Source organism: Heterocephalus glaber, unplaced genomic scaffold (assembly GCF_053883595.1).
Source record: "Heterocephalus glaber isolate CG9 unplaced genomic scaffold, H.glaber_assembly_v1.0 deba00001509, whole genome shotgun sequence".
NCBI lineage: Eukaryota > Metazoa > Chordata > Mammalia > Rodentia > Bathyergidae > Heterocephalus > Heterocephalus glaber.
The window spans coordinates 35,793,619-35,820,762 of record NW_028258325.1 but is presented as its reverse complement, the minus strand read 5'-3'; the positions used below and the strand labels follow the sequence as shown (position 1 = coordinate 35,820,762).

The 27,144-nt window shown below is 36.2% G+C and overlaps 1 protein-coding gene and 1 pseudogene across 1 annotated transcript; one reads left to right on the top strand and one right to left on the bottom strand.

Moving 5' to 3' along the window:
- Positions 1 to 685: 685 nt before the first annotated feature.
- Grxcr1 (glutaredoxin and cysteine rich domain containing 1) lies at positions 686 to 14,739 on the bottom strand. Its single transcript, XM_087187539.1, has 3 exons — positions 14,055 to 14,739; positions 11,834 to 11,899; positions 686 to 974 (listed from the first exon to the last, which is right to left on the bottom strand). The coding sequence occupies exons 1-3, from the start codon at positions 14,061 to 14,063 to the stop codon at positions 795 to 797; spliced, it is 255 nt and encodes an 84-aa protein (XP_087043665.1). The 5' UTR covers positions 14,064 to 14,739; the 3' UTR covers positions 686 to 794.
- A 5,592-nt stretch (positions 14,740 to 20,331) lies between these two features.
- On the top strand, positions 20,332 to 23,301 carry LOC106009800 (proteasome subunit alpha type-1-like; annotated as a pseudogene).
- Positions 23,302 to 27,144: the final 3,843 nt, after the last annotated feature.

The window sequence follows — 27,144 nt, the reverse complement described above, 5'->3', positions numbered from 1 at the left end:
ATTCCAAGATGGAGCCCAGCCTGAGCAATTTACTGACTTAACAAGATCCTATATTAAAATTAAAATAAATAAATAAATAAATAGTTTGAGGATGTAACTTAGGAAGGCCCTAGATTCAATTCCCAATACTGGAAATGAACAACAACACTCTTTAAAAATAATGTAAAATGAAATTTTAAAAAATAAAATAAAATAAAATGCATCTAGATAAGGCTTCTTAAAGCTGTTGTATCATCCTCAAAACTCCCAGATAATATTTATCTGGGAAACATCATTCAAATCATCTGCACCAAAACGATCCCATGGCTAAAATAACAAATCTACTCCCTAGGTATAAAGATGACATTTTTTCCCACTATCCAGAACACTTTTTCCTGCAGCTGATGTATGCCTAGAAATGTGTTATGTACCTTGGGAGTATTTTCATTGCTCATCCTAGATAATAGAAACACTGTAATAAGCACTGTTAAATAGTTTTTTTCTTCTCTTTAGAAGAGAAAGCACATTTAGGGAACCAGACTTTGGACATCTTGGAATGGAATTGGCTACTCCATTCATTCTGATTAGAAACTAGGATGTAGCACAGGGCTTGGCACATAGTAGTTATTGAATAAATATTTATTTAATAAAACAACAAAAACAAACAGAATAAATCAAGAGAAAGGCAATTATAATAAACAAACTTTATTGAGTAATCCAAAAACATGACTTTCTTTTGTTTTTTTAAAAAAAGTATAAACCAAGCTATAGCCCCTGGTTAATGAAATGAGGCTTTTTCTGAGTGGAAACTCTAACTAACCAGCACAGTTCTTACAACGCTGGAGACCATTTTCATTGCAAGCTGTACACTTCAGAGCTTTGAAAGAGTCTGTAAAACAGTTTCGAAACACTGACATCTTGCTCCCATGGCACACGGAGCACGGAAGAAAGCCAAAGCCTCCACAGGAGGGACACTCGTGTGGATGCTGCACTCTCTGTGAAGGGTAACAGGGAAAAGAGAGGAGAGGAAATTTATTAGTTTGAACAATTCCACCAGTCTTGCTCGCTTTCCATACTGTGAGTAGTTGTAAAGCAGTTTTGGCATAACGTAACATGTCTACGCACTTAAAATCACCTACTATTAATATGCATTGGACTTAGGGGAAAAAAATGAAGTCCTCCTTCATTGCCCCACAACGGCCATTACAGCACACTTAGTTTGTAAAAGCTGGTAAATGTTAGATTAAATGGTATATGCCCTTCAAGAATTCCATCATATTTACCAACCAAGTAATTCAGGAAATGGTTATTACAGAAAAATACTTTAACTTTCCCTTTTGTATCTCTTAAGAGCTTTATGTCTTTGTGCACTGAATAGTGCCTCTAATAGCAAATTTGGAAAATCAGAAAGCTATAAGCTGAAGTGTAGAGGAGCCACTATTAACTGAAGATCCATCATTATATTGCCAATTTGAATAAGGCTTTATTCTTTTCAAAGCAGTTTCAAATGCATTATTATGTAGACATTTTCCCCATTCCACCTTCAACACATACAGTCATCTTCTTCAATAAAGACATAATTCAGGCTTCATTATCCTCATTTTATACTTAAAGAAACAGGCATAAAAACCTCAAGACATTTATGCACATCCATGAAACTTTCCACAGTAGTTCCCAGCCTTTCTACCTCAAGCAAAAACAAAGTAACTCTAATAGCAGAATGAAAACAACTAGGCAGTGAGTTGAATATAATATTTTGAAAATTGTTCACATATGTTTTTATTTTCCTTTTTGATTGTGTAGGCTTTGTCAGAGGCCACTAGTGTTTTCCATCCAATCAGGGGTTGTGTGAAGCCATTACAGGGGGAACACAGAGAGGGAAAAAAAGTGAACTGATGCTGAACTTTGACTTGCAAAATAGGAACTGTAGCAATGTTTGAAAGCCCAGCTATGTAGAAAGAATAATGACTAGCACATGACTGGGAATAGAGATACACACAGAGAGACACAGAATCAAAAAGACATAGTACTTAGAGAAACATTCTTAACATACTCACATATACATACAGGTTTTCTCTGGAGGTTTATAATTCACATGTTAAAGTCTCCAAAAACGCCAATGAAAAAGGAACTTGATTAGCTGGATTTAACCCACCAGTTCTCTACTGTACATAAGTTAAAGAAGTTTTTTTGCTTAGGAAATAAATATAATTCTCTTATAATAAGGAATCTGTGGTTATACTTTGGGAAATAAACATTAAAAACATGATTGACTTAAAATTTATATATTCCCGAACCACTTTTCAAACATACATTTTTTGTATGTAGCAAGACTGACTTACAGCTTTGTTTAGCTATTATGTGAAATATATCATTTTTAACAGTACAGAAATGTTTTGATAAAAAGTAGTGGTTTCCAATCTGAGTAACACAAACAAGAAACTTTGTGAAGACTGTAGAAATTCAAAGTTCTTTTCCAAAGAAGAATTAAATATATGTAGAAATTTGGTTATTTTGTAGATGGATTTTGACATTGCCTGGTATAAAACTGACCCTCAGAAAAGGTTGCAGGGGACTTAACAAATTTTTTTCTTTTTTATTTTTTTGGTACCCGGGATCGAACTTAGGATCTTGTACTTGCGAGGCAGGCAGCAGCACCACTGAGCTAAATCCCCAGCTTAACTAAATTGTTTATAATATTAAAATGTTTTGAAAACAAAAAACTTGGAGTAAAAACAAATCAAATGATGAAAAAGTGTACTTTAAAAAGCAAAATATATGAAAATTACCAAGTAATGGTATCTTTTCAAACTTTAGAAAGTGATAATTTAGGTAGATCCATGAGATTACTAAATCCATAACAACAGGCTACATTAAAATTATTTAATGATTTGTAAAATAAGTGAAGCAACTAAACAGAACAGGTTTAGGGCCAGTCTAGAGTCTGGAGCAAGGGACTATAGCACCCCTGAGTCTACGACTTCATTCATTAGAGCTGGACTATGAATAGGTCAAGGCTCCTAGAACAGGATTGTCAAACACTGCAAATAAAATACAAGATATTCAGTTAAATTTGAATTTCAGAGATACCACAAAGAATTTTTTGTAGTAGTATATAATAAATATTGCACCAGACATACTTAAACTAAAAAGTTATTCGTAATTTACATGAGATTGAAACATAAGCAGGCATCCTGTATTTTCTCCATTAACCCGGTAGGGCAAGGGCTGTCAGGCCAAAGGAGAGATGTTTGGTCAGCAGCTATTTTTCAATCAACATGAAGTATCCAGTATCTTAAAAATCAGCACAAATATGTGTCAATATTTTAATAACTGTGTCAGTGCTGAGCTGTACTAGTGCACACTGAATGAAAATCAACTCCTTCTCTGTCCCAAGACATTTTGCAAATGACCAAATTTTGGACTAGCCTGTGAAGAGCATGAAATACATTGGTGATGACAAGCAAAGAACAACCACTCTAAAATAAAATGTGAATGCTAGGCAGCTTCCTAGGCTCACTTTCTACCTATGTTACTCATCCTAAACACTAGGCTGTTAGTAAACAGATTTCAAAATAAAAACTGACAAATTTAAAAATTATTTTACATCATGGACCTGCAATATAACACATAACGTCTACTTTTAAAGGGCAAAAATGCCCAATGTTAAATCTAATAATATCAAGAATCAACTGTTCCCTCATAACTTATCTAAAAGTCACATCAAATAAACTTTTCTAAAGTAAAATTACTATATCAATACTAAAAAGTATATTTTCATGTTTAAGAGGAATCACAACTAGATCAAGACCATTCTGGAATAATGTCTTCAGAATCCATGTTATTCTAAGATGAGATGTGTCTTTTATTCAAAGGATTATTTAAAGGATTAAATAAGTTATTTCTTTCATATTGAATAGAACATTGCCTGGCTCATAAAAGACACTCAGTAGAGTTAGTCATTAATAGTCATTCTTGCATTAATAAATCCCTATTTACTAAATCCTACCTCAAGCTAAATTGCTCAAGGTTGCATGATACAAACATTTTCTACCATTATGAGATACTTTCTTTCAGCACATCAATATTTAGGCTTCTTGGTTAAGGTTTTGCCACAGTAATAAAGGGAAAGCAAATATGCTTCAATTCATGTGGTAGTTCAGATGTTTAGGGCACAATGTTGGAAGATTTTGAGATCATTTCTCTTCTCAAGAAAAATGAGTTATTTCAGCCTTAAATGAAGGAGAGGAGAAGGATGGCTTATATAGAATATACAGTCTGTGTCCCCTCTCTTACCAACCCAGTATAATAGGGTTATCATTGTATAAATGGAGAAACAAAGTATCCCAATGAGGAAAAAAATCAGGTCACTATAAAAATTGGAGATTCAAGAGTTCTCTTCTTTAGCAAAATCCATGGACTTTCCTCTGTAGTCTTAGTCTTTGTTGTTGCTTTTGTTTGTTTGTTGTGGGTGCTGAGGTTAAAATCCAGGCCCTCAGGGGATTTAATTTAGCTCAGTGGTTCTGCTGCCTGCCTCACAAGAGCAAGGTCCCAAGTTTGATCCCCAATACCAAAAAAAAAACAAAAATAAACCAAAAAACAGAATCAAGTCTTCCTTCTTAAAAAAAAAAAAATTACATAAATTGTTACATTACTTTTTCTTATGTACTATCTTTTTGTTTGTTTATGTGGTTCAAATATATTCTTTACTTAAAGTCAAAAAAAAAAAAAAAATCCAGGCCCTTATTCATTCTGGGTAAGAAGTTTACTGCTGAGCTACGCCCTCAGCACTCATTGTTTTTCCTAAATGACTTACACATGGGATCCTCAAAAGTAAGAAAATTAAAATGGTGAATGCTGTTACTAACACACCAAAGTGGGAGTGGAGAAGGCCCTTGAGGCCACCCACTAATACTCTTCCTTGGTCCATCAACCTCCAGGAATATTATTTCTGTTACATCATCCAGGAAAAACTAAACTACTGACTCTTCCAATAAAAATAGATATAGTTCAGTCATTTCTAACTACCTGCTTCGAAGAGCACTCTCCTCATTCTGAAACCCTGATTCCAACTTAAAGTGTTACCCAAAAAGAGAAAAAGCTGGCTTTTTGTTGTATAAAGTCCAAAACTTCAGTAGACAGTTTTGTCCTTAGAAAGAATACAAAAAATTAGGTAGGAAATTTTCAAAGGACAATGTTTCAGGTTGAAAAAAGTGGGAATAACTGAGGTTAACAATGGTTATTAGTTTAAGAAAAACATTTTCAATGAAGAGACTGACTACAGAAACTTTAACTGTCAAGCAAGTAAGGAATCTGAGGTAGTGCTTCAGTGCCCTGTTTGCCAGCAAAATGAGGAACCATGTAGACCTGGCTGAGAATAACACATAGAGTACTGAATCTATTGAATGTGCCTCCACTGAATAATTGTTTAGGTTGAGGCACCACCATTGTAATAGAATTCAAGAAAGAAGGAGCAAGAAACCATTCTCTTTTTATAGCTCTTTTTGTTCATAAAGTCTTGTTGAAGGGCTTTAAAGAATACTCAAGGTGATATTGTTTTACTGATTAATTCATTACACAAATATGTATTGAGTGTGCACTAGCCAGGCACTGTGAAAGCAGTAGCAATATAATAGTAAACCAGAAACTTCCTTGTTCTCCTAATAGTAGTTCACAACCCTCACACCTAGGCCTTTCAATAAATCCAATCCAGCCACCAAGCTGAAGTTAATAGAATTCCCAAGTCTCTAACAAATATTAAGAAGACAAAGAAAACGAGTGAGGAGAACAAGAATGATTGTCAAATAGACTTCCTTTGTAGTACTAATTCAAATTTTAGGGATATATAGAGTTTATCCCAGATCATTTAATAAAACAGAATACTGCATTCAAAGATCTTTGTGTCTCCTTCAAGATTCAAGTAATAACACTTATTAATTTAAACCTCAAATCATCTAATCCTAGTTTTTAGTCATTTTCTCTTCACTGAGACACAATACCAGACACCCACTACTTAAAGTAGGAGAGGCTATTTTGGCTCACATTTCACTCCTTAATTGGCTGGCTCCAAAGCAGAACAGCATGGCAGAGGGGCATGGTGGTGGAAAAGCTGCCTAAAGCATGACAGCTGGACACCAGTGAGCCAAGGGAGGAGCCAGGAAGGGAGATGTACCCTTCAAGTCACAACCATAGTGACTACCTCTTTCATCTACACCCCCCCCCAAAAAACAAGTCAGCTTTAATGCCCCCAAGTAATCCAAATGCTTTGGGGGCCATTTTAGATCTAAATCATAACACTACTCCAGTAGACCTTCAAAGTCTCTTAAATATCATACCAAAGAGTAGTCAATTTATTTGAGTCTCTCTGACATAAAATTGATCATCCAGATTGTTTATGAAATGGACTTATCCATGTAACAAATTGTCAGTGAATATGTGCATGGGATATAATTATCTCTGAATGAGTCACCTGTGTCTATGTATTTTAAACTATGTTCAACAATTTAATTCATCCAGGGCTTGTTAGATGCTTACTAAATACCTCCCTACTTGACCAAGCTACTAAGAAAATAAACAAAAGCTTTCCTAATTGTCACTGTTTCCAGAATTTCTCAATTTGCTATTGGGAAAGAAACCACTGAACAAAGTGAAGACACAGAGGAAATTTGTAGTTTATAATCTTAAATGCCTGAATATAAGGGCCCAATTCATGAACCAGATGGGATGGACAGCATAAACCCACTTGGCCAGGTGTTTAATTTCCAGAGAAAATCAGATGATGTCACCTGATGGCCCCAAGTGAGTAGGTAACACTCTGCTCCAACAGCCTCTAAGCATGCCATGACCATTACCCCTCCTGGCCTTCAGGATTGAACTTCTCCAGGGAACCTCAAGAGGGCCTTTAACAGCTCCAGTTTCCTGTACACAGCCTGTGCCATGTCCAGTATCCTCAGTGTGAAGCTGAAAATTCGTCCTCTGTTCTTCATGAGCAAGAAGTAGGTAACCACCAGCCCTCTGGGGAGAATCAGACTAAGGAAACTGTTATAAACTTTACAAGAAAAAAAGACAGGATATGGTCACTATGGTAGCAATCCCGGTAGAAATGACAACAAAAGTTTGTTCCTATTTACAGAAAAACAAAGGAAACCAAGGCAAAAGCTTACTCAGCATTTCTTTGCCATCTAAGAGCTTTAACCTATTATCTGCCAGAACAAGTAGGGTGCTAGAACATCACCACTCTCCCTGGCTCTCTTTGCAGGGACACCAACAAGATCTGCTATCCATCTTGTTGACATTTCTTGGGAACCCTTAGATATGTCTTTGCTTCTAATCTCTGTTCTGTTTATTAATATAAATAAATACAGAAATATAGAAGTAAGTAAAGTTAACTAACTAAATTCACTATGTTTTTCACTCTTACATTCTCATACATAAAATCATTTTCTTTTCCTTTTATCTCTTAACTGCTTTGCCTCCTCTAAAATCTTTGGATGAAAGAGGATACTTTCATCTGTTCACCAAACAAATATTTGGATGTCCATCATATGCCCGTCCTTGTTCTTAAACATGGGCAATAAACTGGTAAAAGACTGAACAAAATACATAAGAATCTTTTGGGAGGATGACCTGTGGACTGTTCTCTCGGGACCAGAGCATCTATTATCACAGTCAGACTGTGGACTCCAAATCCACATGCCAATTATCATATGTTTCACTTGCTTCTGCTGCCTTTGACATATCTGAGGCTGCTGACAATCTTCATCAACAAATCACTTCCTTTCAGCTTCCCACAGCAAATTCTCTATTAGCAGGATTTCTGGTGGGAATCTTGACCCAGACAATTTACAATTATTTGCTCACTCCTCTTCTGATGGCCCAAATACAACTGCTGAGCCTTTTTCTTCACCATCAGTTAGAATAACTACTGAAAACTGGGGCCTGAATTGTGATAATTGTGGTTACAGACCACCAATACGGTATCTAAGTCAAACGAGAAGTTTACAAGATCTAATATTTCTCTAAAGTTATTACCACTGGCCCATCTTCCAGGATGCCCCAGTAGTATCAGAGCCCAGTATTAAAACCTAGTCTACTCTCTGAACCTACTACAGTTTTTACTTTCTAGTAAATTTCTCACAGTGACATCCCATACTGCCATAACACAGTCCAATTTTCCAGATACCTGTAAGTCATTTAATTTGATAGTCATGACACCCTTGCTCATGCTTAATAGCATGGACTTTGGAAGCTGTTTAGAATCAAAAATTAAATACTTTCTGCAGTGTCTCAAGCAGGTGATTTAATCTTTTCAATTTCCTTGTTGGTAAAATGAGGAAAATAATAGAACCAAATTAGCAGAGTTACTATGAGGTTTCTATCATTTAGTACATACAAGACAACAAGAGTATTACTTGCTACATATTAAGGGCTCAGATTTTTCCTGTCTTGTGAGTATTTATCTTCTGCTCCATTGTCAAAGCAAATCAGAAGTATAGGATTGTTTGGATTTGAATCTTATATCTCTTATCCACTTTGCTTGGCTTTCCTAATGCTTCTCTGTGAACAGTCTCTTCATTTTAGTTTCCATTAAACCCACTCCACTCTCAGGAAGAATTCTGGGAGAAAATTCTCTTTACTAAATTCAGCTTTACTGTGTGAACAATGCAACCCAACAGAATTATAGCACTTCACAGTTCCTAAAACAGTAGAAACCAGTATACCATTCTTTTGAAAATTAGGAATAGTCTTAAATATTTTCACTTTATTTACATTGTCTATGGAGAGTTAATAAAGAGAAAAGTTTTTCCAAAATATTTTAATCTGAGGGAGAGAGAGTGATTATATTAACCTAGCATGATGGTTTTAATTGCAGAGTTAAAGAATTATGGACTCAGTGTGATAAAAAGCTCAGAATATCTGAAGCAATATCAATCTGTAAAAAGGAAAATATTGAAGCTCACTTATCCTATAAGAGCCTAAAAGACACTTTTAATCTATAGAAATAAAACAGTATAATATCAGCATAACAAAAATTAATAAAGTATATGATGACCTTTTCAGCATTAAGATAAAAAGGTACTTCAAAATAAAATGCAAAAGCACAAAATAGAAGAAAAAAGAAATGCATTTCTGTTGCATGAAAGATACCATGAAACAAGCTAACAAAGAGGTAGGACATATTGACGTTCTCTAAAACCAACTAGAAATTAATATCTACAGCATAGAAGAATCTTCCTAAAAGCAACCAAAAAGAACAAAAGGACAATTCCAAATTTTAATGGTCAAGGAATAAGAATGCACAATGTACAGAAAAGGAAAGGTAAAAATTTAATAAACATACAATGAGATGCCCAAATTCAATAGAATAATGTAAATTAAAACTATGAGGTAATATAGCTCTATACCTATTACTCTGGCAAAAATTAAACAAATAAAATAATGTAAGGTACTTCTAGGAATTGGAAATGTAAGAAACCTCTTTATATATAGAAGGGTGTGTTGACTGATGCAACCATTCCAAAAAGTCATCTGGCACAAAATTAAGTATATGCATAAGCTAAGATCCAGTGATTTCTACTGTCAGGGAAATATATAAGAAATATATTCAAAATTGTTCCTTACAGAACTGTTTGTTTGAAGGACAGAGTTGGAGGACACCTGAGTGCCTATCAGTGGAAAAGTAGATAAAAAAGAAAACAGTGGATGGGTAGATTGGCACTATAGAACCACACTGTCTAAAACAAGATCCACTATCCACATGAGGCTATTTGAATTAAATTTAAACCAAGTAAAACTAAATAAAATTAAAAATTCAGTACCTTAGTGATTCTAGTTGTATTTTAAGCAATCCATAGCTGTTGGCAGTCAGTGCAAACAGACAATATTTCCATCATGAAAGAAAGGTCTGTTAGACTGTGCTCTCATGGAGAAGTATGAAGCAGTCTGAATAAACCAATTAAATGTTCACATAGCAATGTAGATGGTTTTTTAAAAAAACAGTGCCTAGTGAAAATATTTTCAAACCAAATTAGATATATTACATATCACAATTTCCATAAACTTAAAATCTGTGCAGGAAATAATAATACACAGTTACCAAGTTAAATGATTTAAATAAAAAGTACACATTAACCTCAATTAATGGTTTCATATAATTGGAGCAACATGTGGGAACAAAAGGAAAGAAATGAGTTCATCCAGATGCTTTAGCTGAGAAAAATTTTAAACTAAAAACTACAAACTTTCAGGCCAGGGATTTAGCTCAGTGGCACGTGCCTGCCTCACAAGCACAAGGTCTTGAGTTCCATCCCTGGCACCAAACAAACTTTCATTTGATAGATGAAGAAATCAAGATCTGAGAGATGAATGTACCCAAAGTCACACAGTGATCTGTGGAGTTGAGGTCAGAGCTAAAATCCTCATATTTTTAAGTCCAAATGCTTTAGAAATTATAAATTGAGAAGACAAAGGAAATTTAAGCCACTCTTACATGTGCAGATTGAATCTAAAGGGCTCTTACAGTTTCTGAAATTAGAAACCAAGTGATGGTTCATTCTATTCCTATATCCCAGGGACCTTTCTCCTTCATAAACACTTTTCTATCATCTTGATTGAACTATAGGATCTAAATGTGATGCTATTGTTGGTATTGAGACATAAGCTAATACAAAATTTATCTGAATTATGGCTATATTCAAGCTATTCTTTGAGAGGGCATCATTATCTTTCCTAGTAGAGTAGTTGTAAATAGTAGATACTCAAAAGTATTTGTTAAATAATTGAATACACTTCATTTTCCTCCCAGGAAAGATCATAATATAAGTGAAACATCATTCTCACAAGCAAGGAGCATATAGGATATGAATCAAATGCCTAAAGACCAGTTAAAAAATAGGAAGACTTTGATAAGCATCCAACAAAAAGGATTATAGGCATTCAAAGGTAGCACAGATCAGAAATTACTTTTTGAGAAGTACTGCTGTAGATTGGCCTTGGAGATGGAGGGAAATGATGAATTGGAAATTAACTCTCTCAGAAAAGCTCATATAAAGGAATGGTAGTAAGAAAGCACAAGAAAACTTTCATTTGCCTGAAGTGTGAGGCATGGCAGAGAATCAGAAATAAGGTTAATAAAGAAGGTTATATCAAGAAGAGTTGATAAGTTAGTCATGGCATATAGATACTGGGTGATCACATGGCCAGCCCAGTTACCTAGGGAAACCTTGTTTCATGTTTGTTGTACCAGAATCATTTCTAATGCACACTTTTCCCTCTCAAAGTATCCCAGACCAGATGATTAAGCATATGGTCTTCCTACATATAGGAAGAAACATGATGGTACAATAATCAGGAGAGCAATGAAGCCTTCCTTTCCTGGTTGCACATTAATTTGATGCATTATATAACTGAACAAGTATTTCTCTGATGCTGTAATTATTACTATAGGAACAAAAATTTAAATGTGTTTTTGGATAAATGATTGTTTCTTTTATGTTCAGATATTATGAGTGGTTCATGGGAAAGATTACATAGTTTCAATGAAAAAAAATTTAAGTGTACTTTAAGACAATTGCCTGACTTAGAGCACCTCATCAACATCTCCAGTACAGAAAATTAGGCTCTAATAAAGATGGCCAGAATTTTCAACTAATAGTATGAAGTAATTAGAAACTAACATTAAATTCAGTCTGGCTAAAACAAACCTAATGGCAGGTGATTCCAATTAAAACTGTCATATGTTTCCTGTTATATATTTGTACAAACATGAGAGAGAAATTCAATTAGAAAAACCCAATTACAATAAGAATGTTTAATGTTTTGATTACTAAAAATAAGTTGCTAAAAGCACAATTACCTCAATTTTGGTTAAAAGGTCTTGCAGTTCTCCTGATTCATTCATTGACAAAATTTTCTCAGCACCCTATTAACAAGAGGGGGGGGGGAGGAAGAAAATTTATTGTGTTAGTATTTGAAAAAACAAATTTCAAGCCAGGAAAGATTCACTCACAAAATACTGAACACATTTTTTTCCTTCAGATCTGAATACATTTAAAACCAGAAAGCCACAAAGATGTTCTTTAGTGTCACATATTTGCCCTCCAGCAGAGCTTACTATATAGGCAGAGAAAGCTGCCAGTAGGAGGTGAGCTTGGGAAGTCCAGCTATGGCAGAATCCAGCACAGTTGCTCGGGGTGCCAGTAGCCAACTCTAGCATCTGGAAAGGAAGACTCTGAGCAAGTTACCAGCCTGGGTCAGCCCTACCCTGCTTGGAGCTGCCCTGGACATGGCCCCTTAGAGTCATGCACATAAATATAACAACAGCTAATAATAAATAATAATAATCAACCTAATTATTTATTTTGACATCATCTTATTTGATATAGTTGACTCTATTATTATTGTAAATGGGGCCTTGGCAAGATTAAATAAAAATTCCAAGGTCACCCAGAGAGGAAGCACAGAGAGAATTTGAATATAGGCAGGGGGCTTGTTCTAGAACTGATGCTTTTAACTGATGTCTATAAACTCGCTGTGAAGGTCAGAAAAAGGGTAATGTGTGTACTTTCCAACAAACTCCTGGTGTTTTTTTTTAACTACTCTACTTTTCTTTCATTTCTAGCTTCTTCTCACATTCTCCCACTCTATTTGCCCTTTTGAGGGAAGAAGGAAAATAAAAGTAATGACTTCTAATCAAGGCAGAGACTATGTGTGCCTTGTTCATATCATAACTGCATTACCTACCAGAGTATATCAAGTCCATTTTTGATTCATGAACAAGTTAGGGAGGAATATTACACAATAAGTACATTTGTATTCCTATTTTTGCTAAGCATGATGGAAAACAGATAGACTCATTTAAAAATTTAAAATGTCTTAATTTTACAGAAGTCGCAATATATTTTTATATAAACACACACACAAGAGTACTTACAATTTAAAATGGAATATAAATTCCAAATAAGTGATGCAGAGAAAAAGGTGGGCTAGGAGATCACAGTGGAGGCGGAGGTAGAAATCTTCTTACTAAGGGTAGGGAAGGTTTTCTGGGGTTGATGGCATTTGAGGAAGACCACGAAAAAGACTGGATGAGGCTTCTAAGATAGGGCAGGCAGTTCTGTAGTGCCACCTGCATAGAACTTTTTGTCTTTGGTTTCATTTTGCTTCAGTCTATCTTATATAACTCATGTCACTTTAATTGCCACCAGAAGTGTCAAGTTAATGCATTAAAACACACTATGAATGAGTATACAACACTACAGAAAATAGCTTGTATTCCTTTATTTGTTGGTAATTTTGCCAGAAATACAGATGTGACACTGTATAAGAAGAAAGGTAATGCAAGGACCACGACAAAACATTAAAGTCTAAAACTCAGTAATAACTGGTAATATTTTAGTTTTGCTACATCCTATTTCTTTTAGGAGTTAGCTAAACTAAAATGGGAAAAACCCTCTAGGGAATTTGGCACATGAACTAGAGATGAGTGAGAATATACATCTCATTTTTCTCAAATGAAAGAAAATGCAGCATAAAGACTCCAAAGAAAATGAATATACCAAAGAGCTGTCATGTGACTGCTTCCCAGCTCTCTTCTTACCATTGTGCCCTAGTCAGTTGGTTTAGAATACAATGTATGTCAAGCAAGGACTTTTGTAATTACCCTTAAATATATGAAATTTGCACTGCCTCAGCCAAATAATTCCAATAGCATTACTGCTAAAAAAAAAAAAATAGATTACACTTCATAGGAGAAATGCAGGCTTTGTCACATCAAGCAATGTACTGAAAGCCAGAATCATCCTTATCGTCAAGATATCGAGATGTCTAGTGGATAGGTTCTGTGTCAAATGCTCAAGGTTAAGAAAAGTTTGCCCAGCAACAGAGAGCAGGCAGCTGAGCCTCTGTTCCCTCTCTCAGCTGCCGCCATGTAACGCAGCCTCCACAACTCGGCCTGAGATGCCTGCAGCTCTTCTCCTTGGGACTGTACCCCTGGTCTCTGTGCCCCATGCTGAGTAGTAAAAGTAGCAAAAACCTCCCATTCCCTGCTGGATCCCACATCTCTGCCTTCCACCTACCTCTGTCATTGGTACACCTAAGTGCAAGATCCTGGCCTGGAGACAAAAAAATCAGGTGATCCCTCTGTCTGATTTTAATGCTACAGCAGCAGCACAATGTAGGTCTGAGCTTAACAGGAAAATTTCAGGGGAAAATTTTAGATCCCTCTTGCCTTAGTTACTTTTAGCATTACTGAGACAAAACACCCGACCTCCAAAGTTAAAGGAGGAAAGGATTAGCTAGCTCACAGTTTGTAAAGGTTTCATTCCATAATCGGCTGGCTCCCAGGCAGGGTGGCATGGCAGACAGAAAGAAAGTATCAAAAGCAACAAGGGAACCTTAGTCTTTCTGCCCCTTTTATCTTATCCAGACTACTGGGATTAGGGTAGTGCCTAACCAATCAGAGGACTGGTTTAGTAATCACACACCCTTCATCCCAGTGTCACACACTCTGGATTCAGACACCACTGAAAAAGGCTCCTCTGACAGCATGAGGCTTGGCGGGGGGTGGGGGGGGTGGATCTAAACACAAGTAATAACTCCTCCCATCCTGAGATTTGGAGTATGTGGCAGGATCATTCTCAATCTGCCCTGCTTTTCAATGCATTTGCATATTCCACAGGTCTCACTCCTTCCCTTCTTCCATTTAAGGCATTCCAGTTATTCCAATTATTATTAAGCAACTCTGATGTCCACAATATAGCATATTGCTGTAAGCATGTTCTTAGGAAATAACCTTTTCAGGGATTTAGTAAAGAATATCATACATGAATTTGTGACTTTTTATGTAGGACCACACCATTAAGTTCTGCACTAGTGGAAATTAATCAATCATTCTATTATCTGGTATAGACTACCAAGATTTCTAGGATACCTATGCCAATATTTCTGATATATTTTTAATTGATTCAGAATCACTTCTTTCTTTAAAATTAATGTAATTCTGACAATATTGGTAATATTTAAGTTCTTTACAGACATGGGCTCTTTAAATAGTTGGTGCAATGTAAGCATTATCACCTCAATTTTTAAAATAAAGGCATTAACACAAACTGTTTTCAATGAATTATGATAAGCTATTAGTATAAATGAAACAAATTAGCATATATGTTGAAATATGTTTAAAACAACAATGGAATATGTAATTTGGAACAATTTTTGAACTTTTCCCTACTTTCTATTTTCTGTTTTCTATTTTGTTGTTTATTTGTTATGTTTCTCATGTAAAAGAAACCATACAATATTTGAGCTTGTGTGTCTGATTTATTTCACTTAACATTACGTTCTCAAGTTGTGTCCATTTACCTATCAATTGTCTTGTACTACTTTTAAGATAATAATACACAGTGTAACTACTGTTTAGTTATGAAATTTTGTGGGTTTTTTCATAAAATATAAAAAGAGAAAAAAATAAAGGCATTAAAGTTTGAGAGTAAGGAACATGCCAAGGCCTTTCAGTTTATCAACAAAGTTCCTTCCAGATCTTGAAATCAGGCAGACCTGACTCCAAAACCTATATTCTTTCTACTCTACTATGTATGCTACCTGATCACTAATATAACATAATTGTATTACTTTGTTTAAAAGGCCAGATAACTGCTAGGCTGAGATATAGATAAGAATCTATTGTTAGGCTAAGATAGATAGATAGATAGATAGATAGATAGATAGATAGATAGATAGATATAATATAAGAATCTACTGCTAGGCTGAGATATATATAAGAATCTATTGTTAGGACTCCCTTTTGGCCAGGTGCCCAAGAAGTTCAAATAAATGAAGGCTTTTACTCTTAAGGGCTCTACATCCAGAGTGAATGTGCCACAGAACCCAGGAAAAATCCTAGTTTTTTTTTTCCAGTACTATGTCTCAGTCAGTTACATAAAATACATTGTATATGCCAAGAAAAGACCCAGCTCACAAATTCCAATGTGTACATACATATATGTGGTGCACATATATGTATATATTGTTATATTTATAGTTATATCTATAATTACTTTTCATATGCCCCACCTCATGTTCCTAAGAAAGCAACTTGAAATAAAATTATATAGCATGGTAGAATATAATAAAAATCAAGCACACAGAAAAAGTTATAAATATGTCTCAAAATGTTATCCGTGATTGGGCTTGAAATTTGATTCTGAGCCAGAATCTTGGAAGAAACAAAGCTTTTCTTAGCACAGTAGTCTAAAAAATGCCTTACATGACATTTTAGATGGACAGACTGATATAAAATCGATAATGTTTTTGGTTTTTTATTACCCATAAAACTTCTGTCTCCAAATAAATGCTATTAGACAAATGTCTCTTGAATCCAACCAGTTCAAGTTTTCACTCCTCCTAGTAGCTAACCAGGTTATTTAACCTTTTCACTTAACTGTTTCCCTGCCATTTATTTATCACCATATAGCATACTGCTTGTTAGAGTATCTTCTAGTGACTAAGGTAAAATCAAAACTCCATTTATCGTGGACCATAAATGCCTTCACTGTTGGTTGCACCAATCTTCCCAGTCCTGTTTTTTGATACCAGAGGAAGCTAAGCTGAATTCTTCCCCTTATGAACATCTCAGGTTTCTCCATGAGATTCAGTGCCTGGGTACATGCTCCATCCTCTGCAATAACATTTTTTCCTCTCCTTCTCCCCACCATTTCTCCCATGCATCCTTCAAATATAAATGCCAAGTGCTCAAAAAGTATCCTTGGCTTTGCCGGCAGACTCCAGCACTGCCCCTCTGTGTCCTCAGATCACACTTGCCGGCTGCGCAGCAAGCCCAGTGGTGATAACAGAGGCTATCTAACATCTTCTAGTACACAGCACTCTCTACCTGTGGACAACTCTTAGGTTTTACTGTGTTAAGACATTCGAAATTTTTGTAGTTAGTAAATGAAGCATTAAATTTTAAACTGCTGTATTTCTAATAACTGTTGATTTAAAAAACACAAGCCTTGGCAGGGATTTAGCTCAGTGGTTTCACCGCCTGCTGCATAAGTGCAAGGACCCGAGTTCGATCCCCAGTACCAAAAAAATAAAAAAAAAATTAAAACACAAGCCAGGGCATATATGAAAATGTACTTTTGTGAAGTGCAAGGACCCACTTTAATGTGATTTTATCATCAAATGCCAGATGACTGGAAGAGTGAGAGGATGAACACTGTGTAAATGATTTCCTCTATCACTTATCTCAGCTGGGCATTGATGGGAACTGAAGAGCAAACCACTGGAGGCTTCCCTCTCTGGCTGCACCCTCTGATGTGGAGCAGGAGGTGAGGACTGTCTAGTGCTGGCTGATTGTGAACACTTCTGCTATGTAATCAGGAGAACAGATGGCAAGTTTGGCATTGAAGGAGCTCAACCAGAACCTAGCATGATGCCTGCCAAAAGATGTGCTCAATAAATGTTTGTTGCTATGACTGCCGTGCCCACTGGAAATGGGAGATTACATCAACTTTGCCTGGATACAGGCCACCTAAACCCTGTTGACAAAGTCAGAATTTACTCCTGGAATCAGCTCTGCATCTTCTCTAGCACCTGAACCAACTGCATGGGGTCCTTGGAGATCTACACCAAACATTCCAATCTGGAAACGGTTCAAAGCAGGTGTACCAATATTCCACCAGTGTCTTCAGAATTACAGGAATGCCTCCAGTGGATAATATCATCATAAAGAGCATGGATTTCCTGTGTCCCTGCAGGAACAATTAACTGCAAAATTAACTGCACTAGTTGACTTATTTTATGCAATTATGCAATACAGACTTTTGGATGTCATAAAATGCCTGCCAAAGACAAGGATTTTAGTTTAATATAATTAGCACTGAGACACTATTTTCAGTGTAGTTCTGAAGAACAATTTTCCATAGAAGCCAATCCTAACTTTTTATAATAAAGCTATGCAATCAAGTAGATAATCACGAGGGTGCATTACTTGCTTCTTTGTTGCGGAAAGCCATCCCTCTTTCAGTTAATATCAATTATATGACAGTAGTATCGAGTCACTAACAAACAAACCAAAAAAGCTACTGATAGGTATTGTGCTAAAAGAAGCCAGAAGGCTATTTTATGTAATATATGCAATATTTTCATCTGCTTTGTCCCCAAATTCTCTCTTCATAGAGTAATTTTTAAAATGCAATGGTAAGCTTACTAAGGTTTTTTTAATAACCCAGGATTAAATTTTAGATCCTCCGCTTACAAATTAACTTGGCCAAGTAATTGGAACACTTTAGCACTCTGGTTCCTCATTTGTAAAATGGGTATAACACTGCTTAAAGGGTTATTGTAAGGACTCTATGAGAAGATACATAAAAGTCTAGATCATTGCTTGACACATAAAAGAAACTCAATAATAACAGTCACTTATTATTATTATTATTATTATTATTATTATTAGCAGCAGCAGCAGCAGTAGTAGTAGTAAATTCCATAAATATCAATGTCAAGCACACAAAACTCAGACAAATATTTCCTGGCTTGTGTTAACAATGAAAAGAAGAATAACAGACCTTCATTGATTTTGTGATTAGTTTACTATAAATTGAAAGATAATGGAATCTTTAAGGGGGAACAGAATATTTGGGTTTAATATATGCTTATTCTTTATGCAAGATATTGAGAAAACCTAATTTTATGGTTTATAAAGAAAAAAGGTGGCATGAAATTTGAGGACTTTCCAGACCACAAAAGTTGTAAAATGGCTAAAGTGTTCTTTGTTATGGGACGTTTAGCTAGCAAGTAGTTAAGTCTCTCTGAAGAGTCAAAAGAGTAAGAACAGCTCGTGAACAATATTGTTGAAGAAAACTGAGCTGATTGTTTTGGGGACACTATAGACACTATCAGTCAGCAGGAAAAATATTTGAGGATGATTCACACACATTGTAACAGGCAATTGAGAAATATATCTAGATGATCAAAATGTCAAAGCACTGACAATAACCCAGTTTAATATTCAAGATCCTAACAGGAAACAATGTGCCCAAAGTATTTTATTAAGAAACATTTGGTGAAAGGTCCCCCCACCACCACAGAAATGTGAACAGGGCTATATAAAACAATAAGTATAGTGAAGCATCCAGAAGCTGTCAGCAATGGGAAGCTGCTATCACTTTGATGTCTAAGGTTCATGGGGAACATGCATCAGAACCTTAGTAGAGATGTGGCCATGGGAAAGAGAGAGAAAGAAAGAATAAGTATAATAATTTTTCTGTAATCCTGGGGTGGAAAAAGGGATTCATGTGGATAACATGATATGCTGGGAATGCTGTAGGATAGCACTGAGGTTATATTAAATCTTGTCTCCTCTACTTATTAGCTGTATGTGCTCTAACTTAACCCCTCAAAACCTCAGATTTGAAGAGAAAATTATTTCTAGTATGTAGAGTTTTAGAAAATAAATAATGCGTCTTAAGTGCTCAGCATAGTTTCTGACTTTCATAGAGTGTAAGTAAAGAGAATCATACTGAATTCTTGTTGTTTTTATAAGATTAACATGTTACAGAAATTCCAATGAGCCTAATTCAAAAAAGCCTAACTGAAAAATTGTATTGTAAACTTCTTTAGTTTTTAAATGAACTGCAGAGACCTTCTCTTCTTGGGACTATCTCCTCTTACTAACAAGGAGGAGTAATTGTCCCCTAATACTGCCTCTATCCAACCCTTCTTTTAATTAGAGCATCTCTTAAAATGTATTCAGGCATTCTATTCAGTGAAGAACTGGATTTCTCATCCTCCAGTATGGCTAGGTGTAGCCAAGTGAGTAAATCCTTACCAGTGAGATATGAGCAAAAGTGATGCACGCGTGCTCCAGACTATACCCTTAAATCAGGCTACTTATCTTATACTTCATTTTTTTAACTTTGAAAATTTGGAAAAAATGTGATGGAGTCGGGCCATTTTTAACCATGAAGGTAGGGCTCACAAAATAAAAGAATCACTCATGGACCAGAGAAATCTATACCCCTGGCCCACTACTAAATGAAGTTTATTTGAGAGACCAATAAGTATACGACTTATTTGAGGCAAAAGTCTATAATTTATACTGCAATAGACAAATACACAGATACATAGATACATAGACAAATATGCACACACATGTATGCGTCTTTGGGCTGTGATTAGGTCATGAGAGCAGTCATTATGAATGAGATTAGTATCCTTATTAAAGAGGCCCCAGAGAGTTGTCTTTCCTCTTCTACCATGTGAGGATGCCGGGAGAAGATGACTACCAGGAACCAGGGCCCTCAGCAGACACCAGATCTGCGGGTCTTGATCTTAGTCTTCCCAGCCTCCAGCCTCCATAACTATAAGGAATAATATTTTGCTTATAATTTTTAAGCTACCTCATTTATGGTATGTTATTATAGCAGTTCTAATGGACTGAGGCACATGACCTTCTCTGTGTGTATATATACATATTTATGTACAGGTAGAGATAGAGAAAAATATGTAGGATTTAGATATTTGAACTGGAGGTCAGCAGAAACTCTTGCATAATACCCAAAACAAACTTAGAAATTTATTTTAAGAAGTTCTGGAAAGAGATAGTAAAACAGGGAAACAGGAACTTTTCCAGAAAAAAAATTGTAGGTATTTTAGACTCTTTTCTTCCATTCATCCAGGTTCTCAACCTTCCAGAACTATCTCTTGTTCAGAGAATCAAACCGAGGAAGTAATTATTTAGGGAAGATGAGAGTATAAACCCAGGTCTCTCTATCTGGATTGAGAATGAAGCCAGATACTCTTTTGTCATCTGTCCGTCTTGACCTCTGTGGACAAAGAAAGCAAGTTTGGTTTGTTGTTTGTTTGTTTTTCTCACAATTATAACTTTTCTGCAATTCTTCCCTAGAGGATCTTCCATGTTTCAGAAGGTAGGACACTGTCAGGCAGATTTTTTAAAGGTGAAGGAGAAGGAAGTTTGAGCAATGACATACTGTAAACTCAAATGAGAAGTCTTCCATAGTTTAAAAGATGTTCTCCAGGCATCACTTATTTAATCTTCACTGTACCTTCACAAGTTGCTTTTTAAAGTGGAGAAATTGAGTAAAGCAGAGAAACTGAGACACAAGGATATAACAGAAGTTGAAGATTTACAAGAGCACATATATATATTCAAGATCACATAACTAGCAGTTGTCAGGGTCAGAAGTCAAAGTAGGTCCAGCTAACTTTCCAGTCTATGCTTTTCACTGCTAGGTTCATTTATAAATATATTTAAAATAATGTCCACCTCTAGGCACAATGTGAGAACAAACTATGATACTAATAAGATAGAGTGGACCCTTGAATTATGAACTCGAATGGTTCCCAAGGGCTGGTTGTAACTCAAGTTGGTCTAAGTCAGTACTGCTGAGATCTGGATGTTTACCTGGGTACATGCTATAAATAACAAGAGGCAGATGAATCTTCCATTAACCTAATTAACCCAAGTTGTTCATATGTCAGGCTACTTGTAACTTGAGGGTCCACTGTATATTAAACTACAGTGGAGTATACAACATATTAAGTTCTTAATAAATAATGTCTATGACTATTATCACCATTATCATTATTTTTATTATAATCACAGTATGGCAGTACAATACTACAAATTTTGTCAAATGTGCAGTGATGGCAGATCTTGTCATTTCTTGTGCCTCACAGACTCTTCTAGCATTTTGTTTGTCACCCATGAAGGCATATTTCTGCTGTGAAGTCGTTCTGCTCTGTGTGTCTCTTGTTCTCTTTACCATTAAGCATAGATGGGAATGGATAGAAACATAGGTTATTTGTAATGATGTAAGCATAAGCAGGTCTGTAACAGGGCTTTTCCTAGAGTAAAAATACAGTCCTTTTGTTTAAAAGATGGGCTAACAAAAAAGGTATCTGTATAACATCCACTGATACTACCAGCTATTTAATAAGGCAAATCATAAACCTAAATTATGAATAGAAAAGCAAAATAAGAGATAGATAATAGAGAGCAGGGAGATAGGTCTTTCCCAGATGGAATAGGGGACCAAGAGATGGAAGAAAGCTCTCCTGAATTGACCGCTGTGCTGTTAGCTTGGTCTGGCCAAACTATATTTCGCAACCAGTATGACAATGACATCACTGTTTGGAGCCCTCAGGGCAGGATTCATCAAATTAAATATGCAATGGAAGCTGTTAAACAAGCTTCTGCCGCAGTTGGTCTGAAATCAAAAATCCATGCAGTGTTGGTTGCATTGAAGAGGACACAGTCAGAGCTTGCAGCTCACCAGAAAAAAATTCTCCATGTTGACAACCACATTGGTATCTCTATTGCCTGACTTACTGCTGATGCTAGACTCTTATGTAATTTTGTGCGACAGGAGTGTTTGGATTCCAGATTTGTATTTGACAGACCACTTCTTGTTGTCTCGTCTTGTATCTCTAATTGGAAGCAAGACCCAGATACCAACACAGCATTATGGCCGGAGACCATATGGTGTTGGGCTGCTTATTGCTGGTTACGATGATATAAGCCCTCACATTTTCCAGACCTGTCAGTCTGCTAACTATTTTGACTGCAGAGCTATGTCTATTGGAGCCCGTTCTCAATCAGCTCGTACTTACTTGGAGAGACATATGTCTGAATTTATGGAGTGCAATTTAAATGAACTGGTTAAGCATGGGCTGCGTGCCTTACGAGAGACACTTCCTGCAGAGCAAGACCAAACTACCAAGAATGTTTCCATTGGGCCGGGGATTTAGCTTAGTGGTTCTGATGCCTGCCTTGCAAGCGTTAGGTCCTGAGTTCGATCCCCGGTACCCCCCCCCCAAAAAAAAGAATGTTTCATTGGAATTATTGCTAAAGACTTGGAATTCATAATCTATGATGATGATGATGTCTCTCCATTCCTGGAAGATCTTGAAGAAAGACCACAAAGAAAGGCACAGCCTGCACAACCTGCTGATGAACCTGTAGAAAAAGCTGATGAACCATTGGAACATTAATAAACCAGTCGCTATATGTATCATCAAATATGTCAGAATGCAGGAACACGTACTGATGACAGTAATCTGTACTATGAACCAAAAGTTGCAGTATTGAATGGTATATCTTAGGAATCAGTCCAGATATGTTTTTTCCAACCAACCTCTCTGAAACCCTATAATGAGGTGCATTTTTCTTTAAGGGGGCCTGTGTAATCATTTTCTAAAAAGTATAGGTATATCATTGTTTTTATATGAAGAAAATGGTGTCTTTGCAGTTTTAAAGACAACTGTAAAATAAAAGTGTTTCACTTCAAAAAAAAAAAAAAAGAGATAGAGGAAAGGGAGAGAAAGGGGATGAAAAAAGGAACGAAGATGCCCATGTACTAACTCCGCACAAGGAATATAAACATCATGTATGGCAAACGTGTACTAATAAAGAAATAAAAAGAAAGAAAGCTTATTAGGAAAAGTTCCTTTGAAAAAAACAATATACTAAATACTAAAAAGATAAAAAAAACTAAAAGAAATGAAAACATACTTGAAAGAGTGAAAACCAAAATTAAAAGACACATCCCAAGAATAAAAAGTTTAAGGTAACCAATGGAAAAAAACTAAATATCACTGAGCAGATGAAAATCGGATAAAGGATATTAGTGAAATGAAGCATAACCAAAGCCACAGCAGTTAGAAAATTAACAGAAAGAGAGCTCCAGAAACATTTTTTAAATAAAGTGGGTAAAATATTTAAAAATGTAAAATTAGCAAGTTATAATATTATTAGGTGTGAGAGAGTAAAAGCTAAAGAATTTTATTAGAATATGTAAGTGGGCAGCCTCTAAGAGCCAGAGCATAAATCCATATTTGGAAACAATGTGGGCTTTCAAACTAAAGCACATAGTTATTAAATTACAAATGACACCACCAAAATCCTGTTACTCAAATCAACATCCTAACAGTTGACCTTAACTTCTGATCTGTCATTACCCTAGATTCAATCCCTCAGGAAATCCCGCTGCTTCACTTGCACAGCCTATTCTGGATGCATCCATTTCTCATCACTCCCACTGCTCAAACCCCACTTCAAGGATTCACCATCTCCTTGGTTTGGTTCTTGCTTGTGTCTCAGTCCCATTTCTTCTGCATGCAGAGACCACAATGATCTCTTAAAACTCACAGATGATCACTATTATGGTTTAAATCTAGAATGTTTCCAAAACTCTGCAGCTCTGAGGGGGTGAGGCTGTCAGAGTCATTGTGGGATTCAGCCACTAATGAGCTCAGCAGCTGAGTGTGCAGTTAGGAGATAGGGCCCTGGAAGGAGCAGGTGGCTGGAGGCGTGATCCGGAAGGTTGTATCTCCCTCCCTGACTCCTCTTTGTTCTCTGCTTACTGGTCATCTTGAGGTGAACAGCTTTCCACTGGGCCAGCCCCTTCCGCCATCCCATTCCTGTTTGAACCTGCCAACCGTGGACTGAATGAAACTTTTGAAACTGTAGGCGAAAATAAACCTCCCTTCCTGTAAGTTGTGGATGTGGGCCACAAGAATGTGACTAAGACACTTTCCTTGGAATTCTCCTGATTTGAAGCATTGAATACCTTTTGTATCAGAAGCCAAACTCCTTCAAGTGGTCACAGGATCCCGCACAGCATGATCTTTGTGAATTCTCCAGCCCAACCTCACAGCCTTATTTCCTGTCTCCTGCTCAGGAATTTCCCACTGGGCTTTCCCTTTCCTTTCAGCTCATAGAGTGTGCCCAGCTCCTTCCCATGTTGGAGCATGGGCACAGACTTAAATGCACAATACTTCTAAAATTAGAACACCCAACCCCCAGGTATCTTGATGGTAGTCTCATTGCCATACTTTAAATCTTAGCTTCAAGGCTCAGTATTCAAACCAACCTTCTGTAATCACCGGATTAATTAACTCTTTTAATTGCTTCCAATCTCAGATCCTATTAGTTAACTTTATTGCAGTTTTCAAAACATGCTTAAATGCATATTTCTTTACTGTGATTCCATTATCCTCCACCCCAGAAGAATGTAAGCTCCATGAGAGTAGAGACATCTATTTATGCTAACACTGGGGCTCCAGCATGGGACCAGATTCATCTACATTTCTTGCAAGTATTTGCAGGATGAAAGACAAAGCTGTAACTTCCTTTCCAAAGGACATGAATCCTCAAGATTTAGAGCTAAGTAACACATGTTGGGTGCTGGGTCTTCTTGCCCTTCACCCGTGTCTGGCATCTCAGTCTCCCAGGTGAACTTCCTATATGTACAAATAAAGAGAAAAATAGAAGAGAAATAAATAGGAAGTAGGTAGATGTTCAAACACTTTCCCAAATTACATATTCCATAGTTTCAAAAATATTCCAATATAATTTGTACTTATAATATTATAGTATATACTTATATACTTATATATTATAGTATATGTAGTACTTATACTACTAGTTTAAATAAAGTTTTTTGTTTTACCTGTTTGTTTCTTTTTTGTAACAATCTTTTGGGTTTATGTCTTGTACTCTGAGAAACTACTTTATGGTAACAATCACTACATAGTGCATTGACTATTGTAATTCCCTTATTATTTTGTTATGAAATTTTATTTTATTTTTTCATAAAATAAAGAACCAGAAAAAAACCCTGTCTCAAACTGTCTCAAAATATAAAACAAAAAATGCTAGGATATATCTCAGTCATAAAGTACCCCTGTGTTTGATTCCCAGTCCCAGAAGGAGGAGGAGGAGGAAGAGATGGAGGGGGAGGAGAGGGGGAGGAGGGGAAGGATCTACTTTAAAATGTAGATTTTATTATTATTCCAGCATGGTGATGCCAACTGTTCAGCAGAGAGTTACCATAGAAGGACAGTCTGTCTCCACAGCTCCCAAGAGGAGGAAGCCACACAGCCAAGGGCCACTCAGGGAAGCACTGGGCAGGAGAGGGAGGGAATGTGCTTGTACCATGGTTTCCATGGAAAGGATTCATAGCTGTACCTTGGCTAGTTTGAACAATTTCAGGGTAAGGGGACAAAGGGCTGTCCTCCCTCCAGGGGGATGAAGGGGAGCAGGGAGAAGAAGAAAAGAAATTGAGGATGGACAATTTATTATGGTTAATAAATATGTATCAGTTTGTAAAAGTGGGCCATAAAATTAAAGTTAACGAGCGTGCTACAAATAATACAAGATATCCAACCAATCTCTCAACAGCCACCACAACCTAATACTGGAAAACATCTCAGAAACTAAACTGGTTCCATGTAGACCTTACATTTCTGTACCTCTTTTTGCTATGAGACTAAAATTATCATCTCTTTGCCTCTGGGATCATAAACTAGATGAAGAATGATAGGAAACAGGAAAAAATCACAGCATTGGCAAATCTAGCTTAGTATTGCAGGATATATCAATTGACAAAAAAAGGAGGACATCATACATATGTCCAAACAATTACATCCAAGCCATTTGGAAGCTTCCAGTGAGATACACATATTGCTGATGACTTACATTTTCAAGAGCAAAAATAAAAATACTTCTTCTCCAGAAAAATGCCATGTAATTCAAATGCTTTTCTGTGTAGCACAGAATAAATAACTGTCACTGATTCTTGAAGTCAGCATTTTAAAGTTGATACTTTGCAATAGCCAAAAATTCAATAAATGGAGAATGATTGGCACTTGGCAAAGCATCAAACTCTGTGCCAGTCACCATCACTGAGGCATAACAGCCTTTAGCTCCTGCTCAGAGTAAATTTGAAAATAATAATAAAACCATAATTAAGACAAACAAAAGAAAGTAGAGTGTTATTGAAAGTATATTTTCCAGTTTTCATATTTTATTAATACATGTTTGCATTACATTATGATTACATTCTTTGTGGGGAGTTGGTACATGTACATAACATCTCAATTCTATTTTATCTCCTTTCCTTCCCCTCCCTCACCCTTTCCTTCATCTCTTGACCCCTTTCCCTTTTGAACAAAATCTGTCTCCCCACTTCTTATTATCTATCTTCTATTTTACTCTTCATTTATACTTGGAGTTTCTCAGATAAGAGAAACCATGCTGTATTTAAGCTTGTGTGTCTGATTTATTTCACTTAAGGTTAAGATCTCATGATGTATTCATTTTCCTACAGATGAGTCAGGTTTATCCTTCTGTATTACACAACA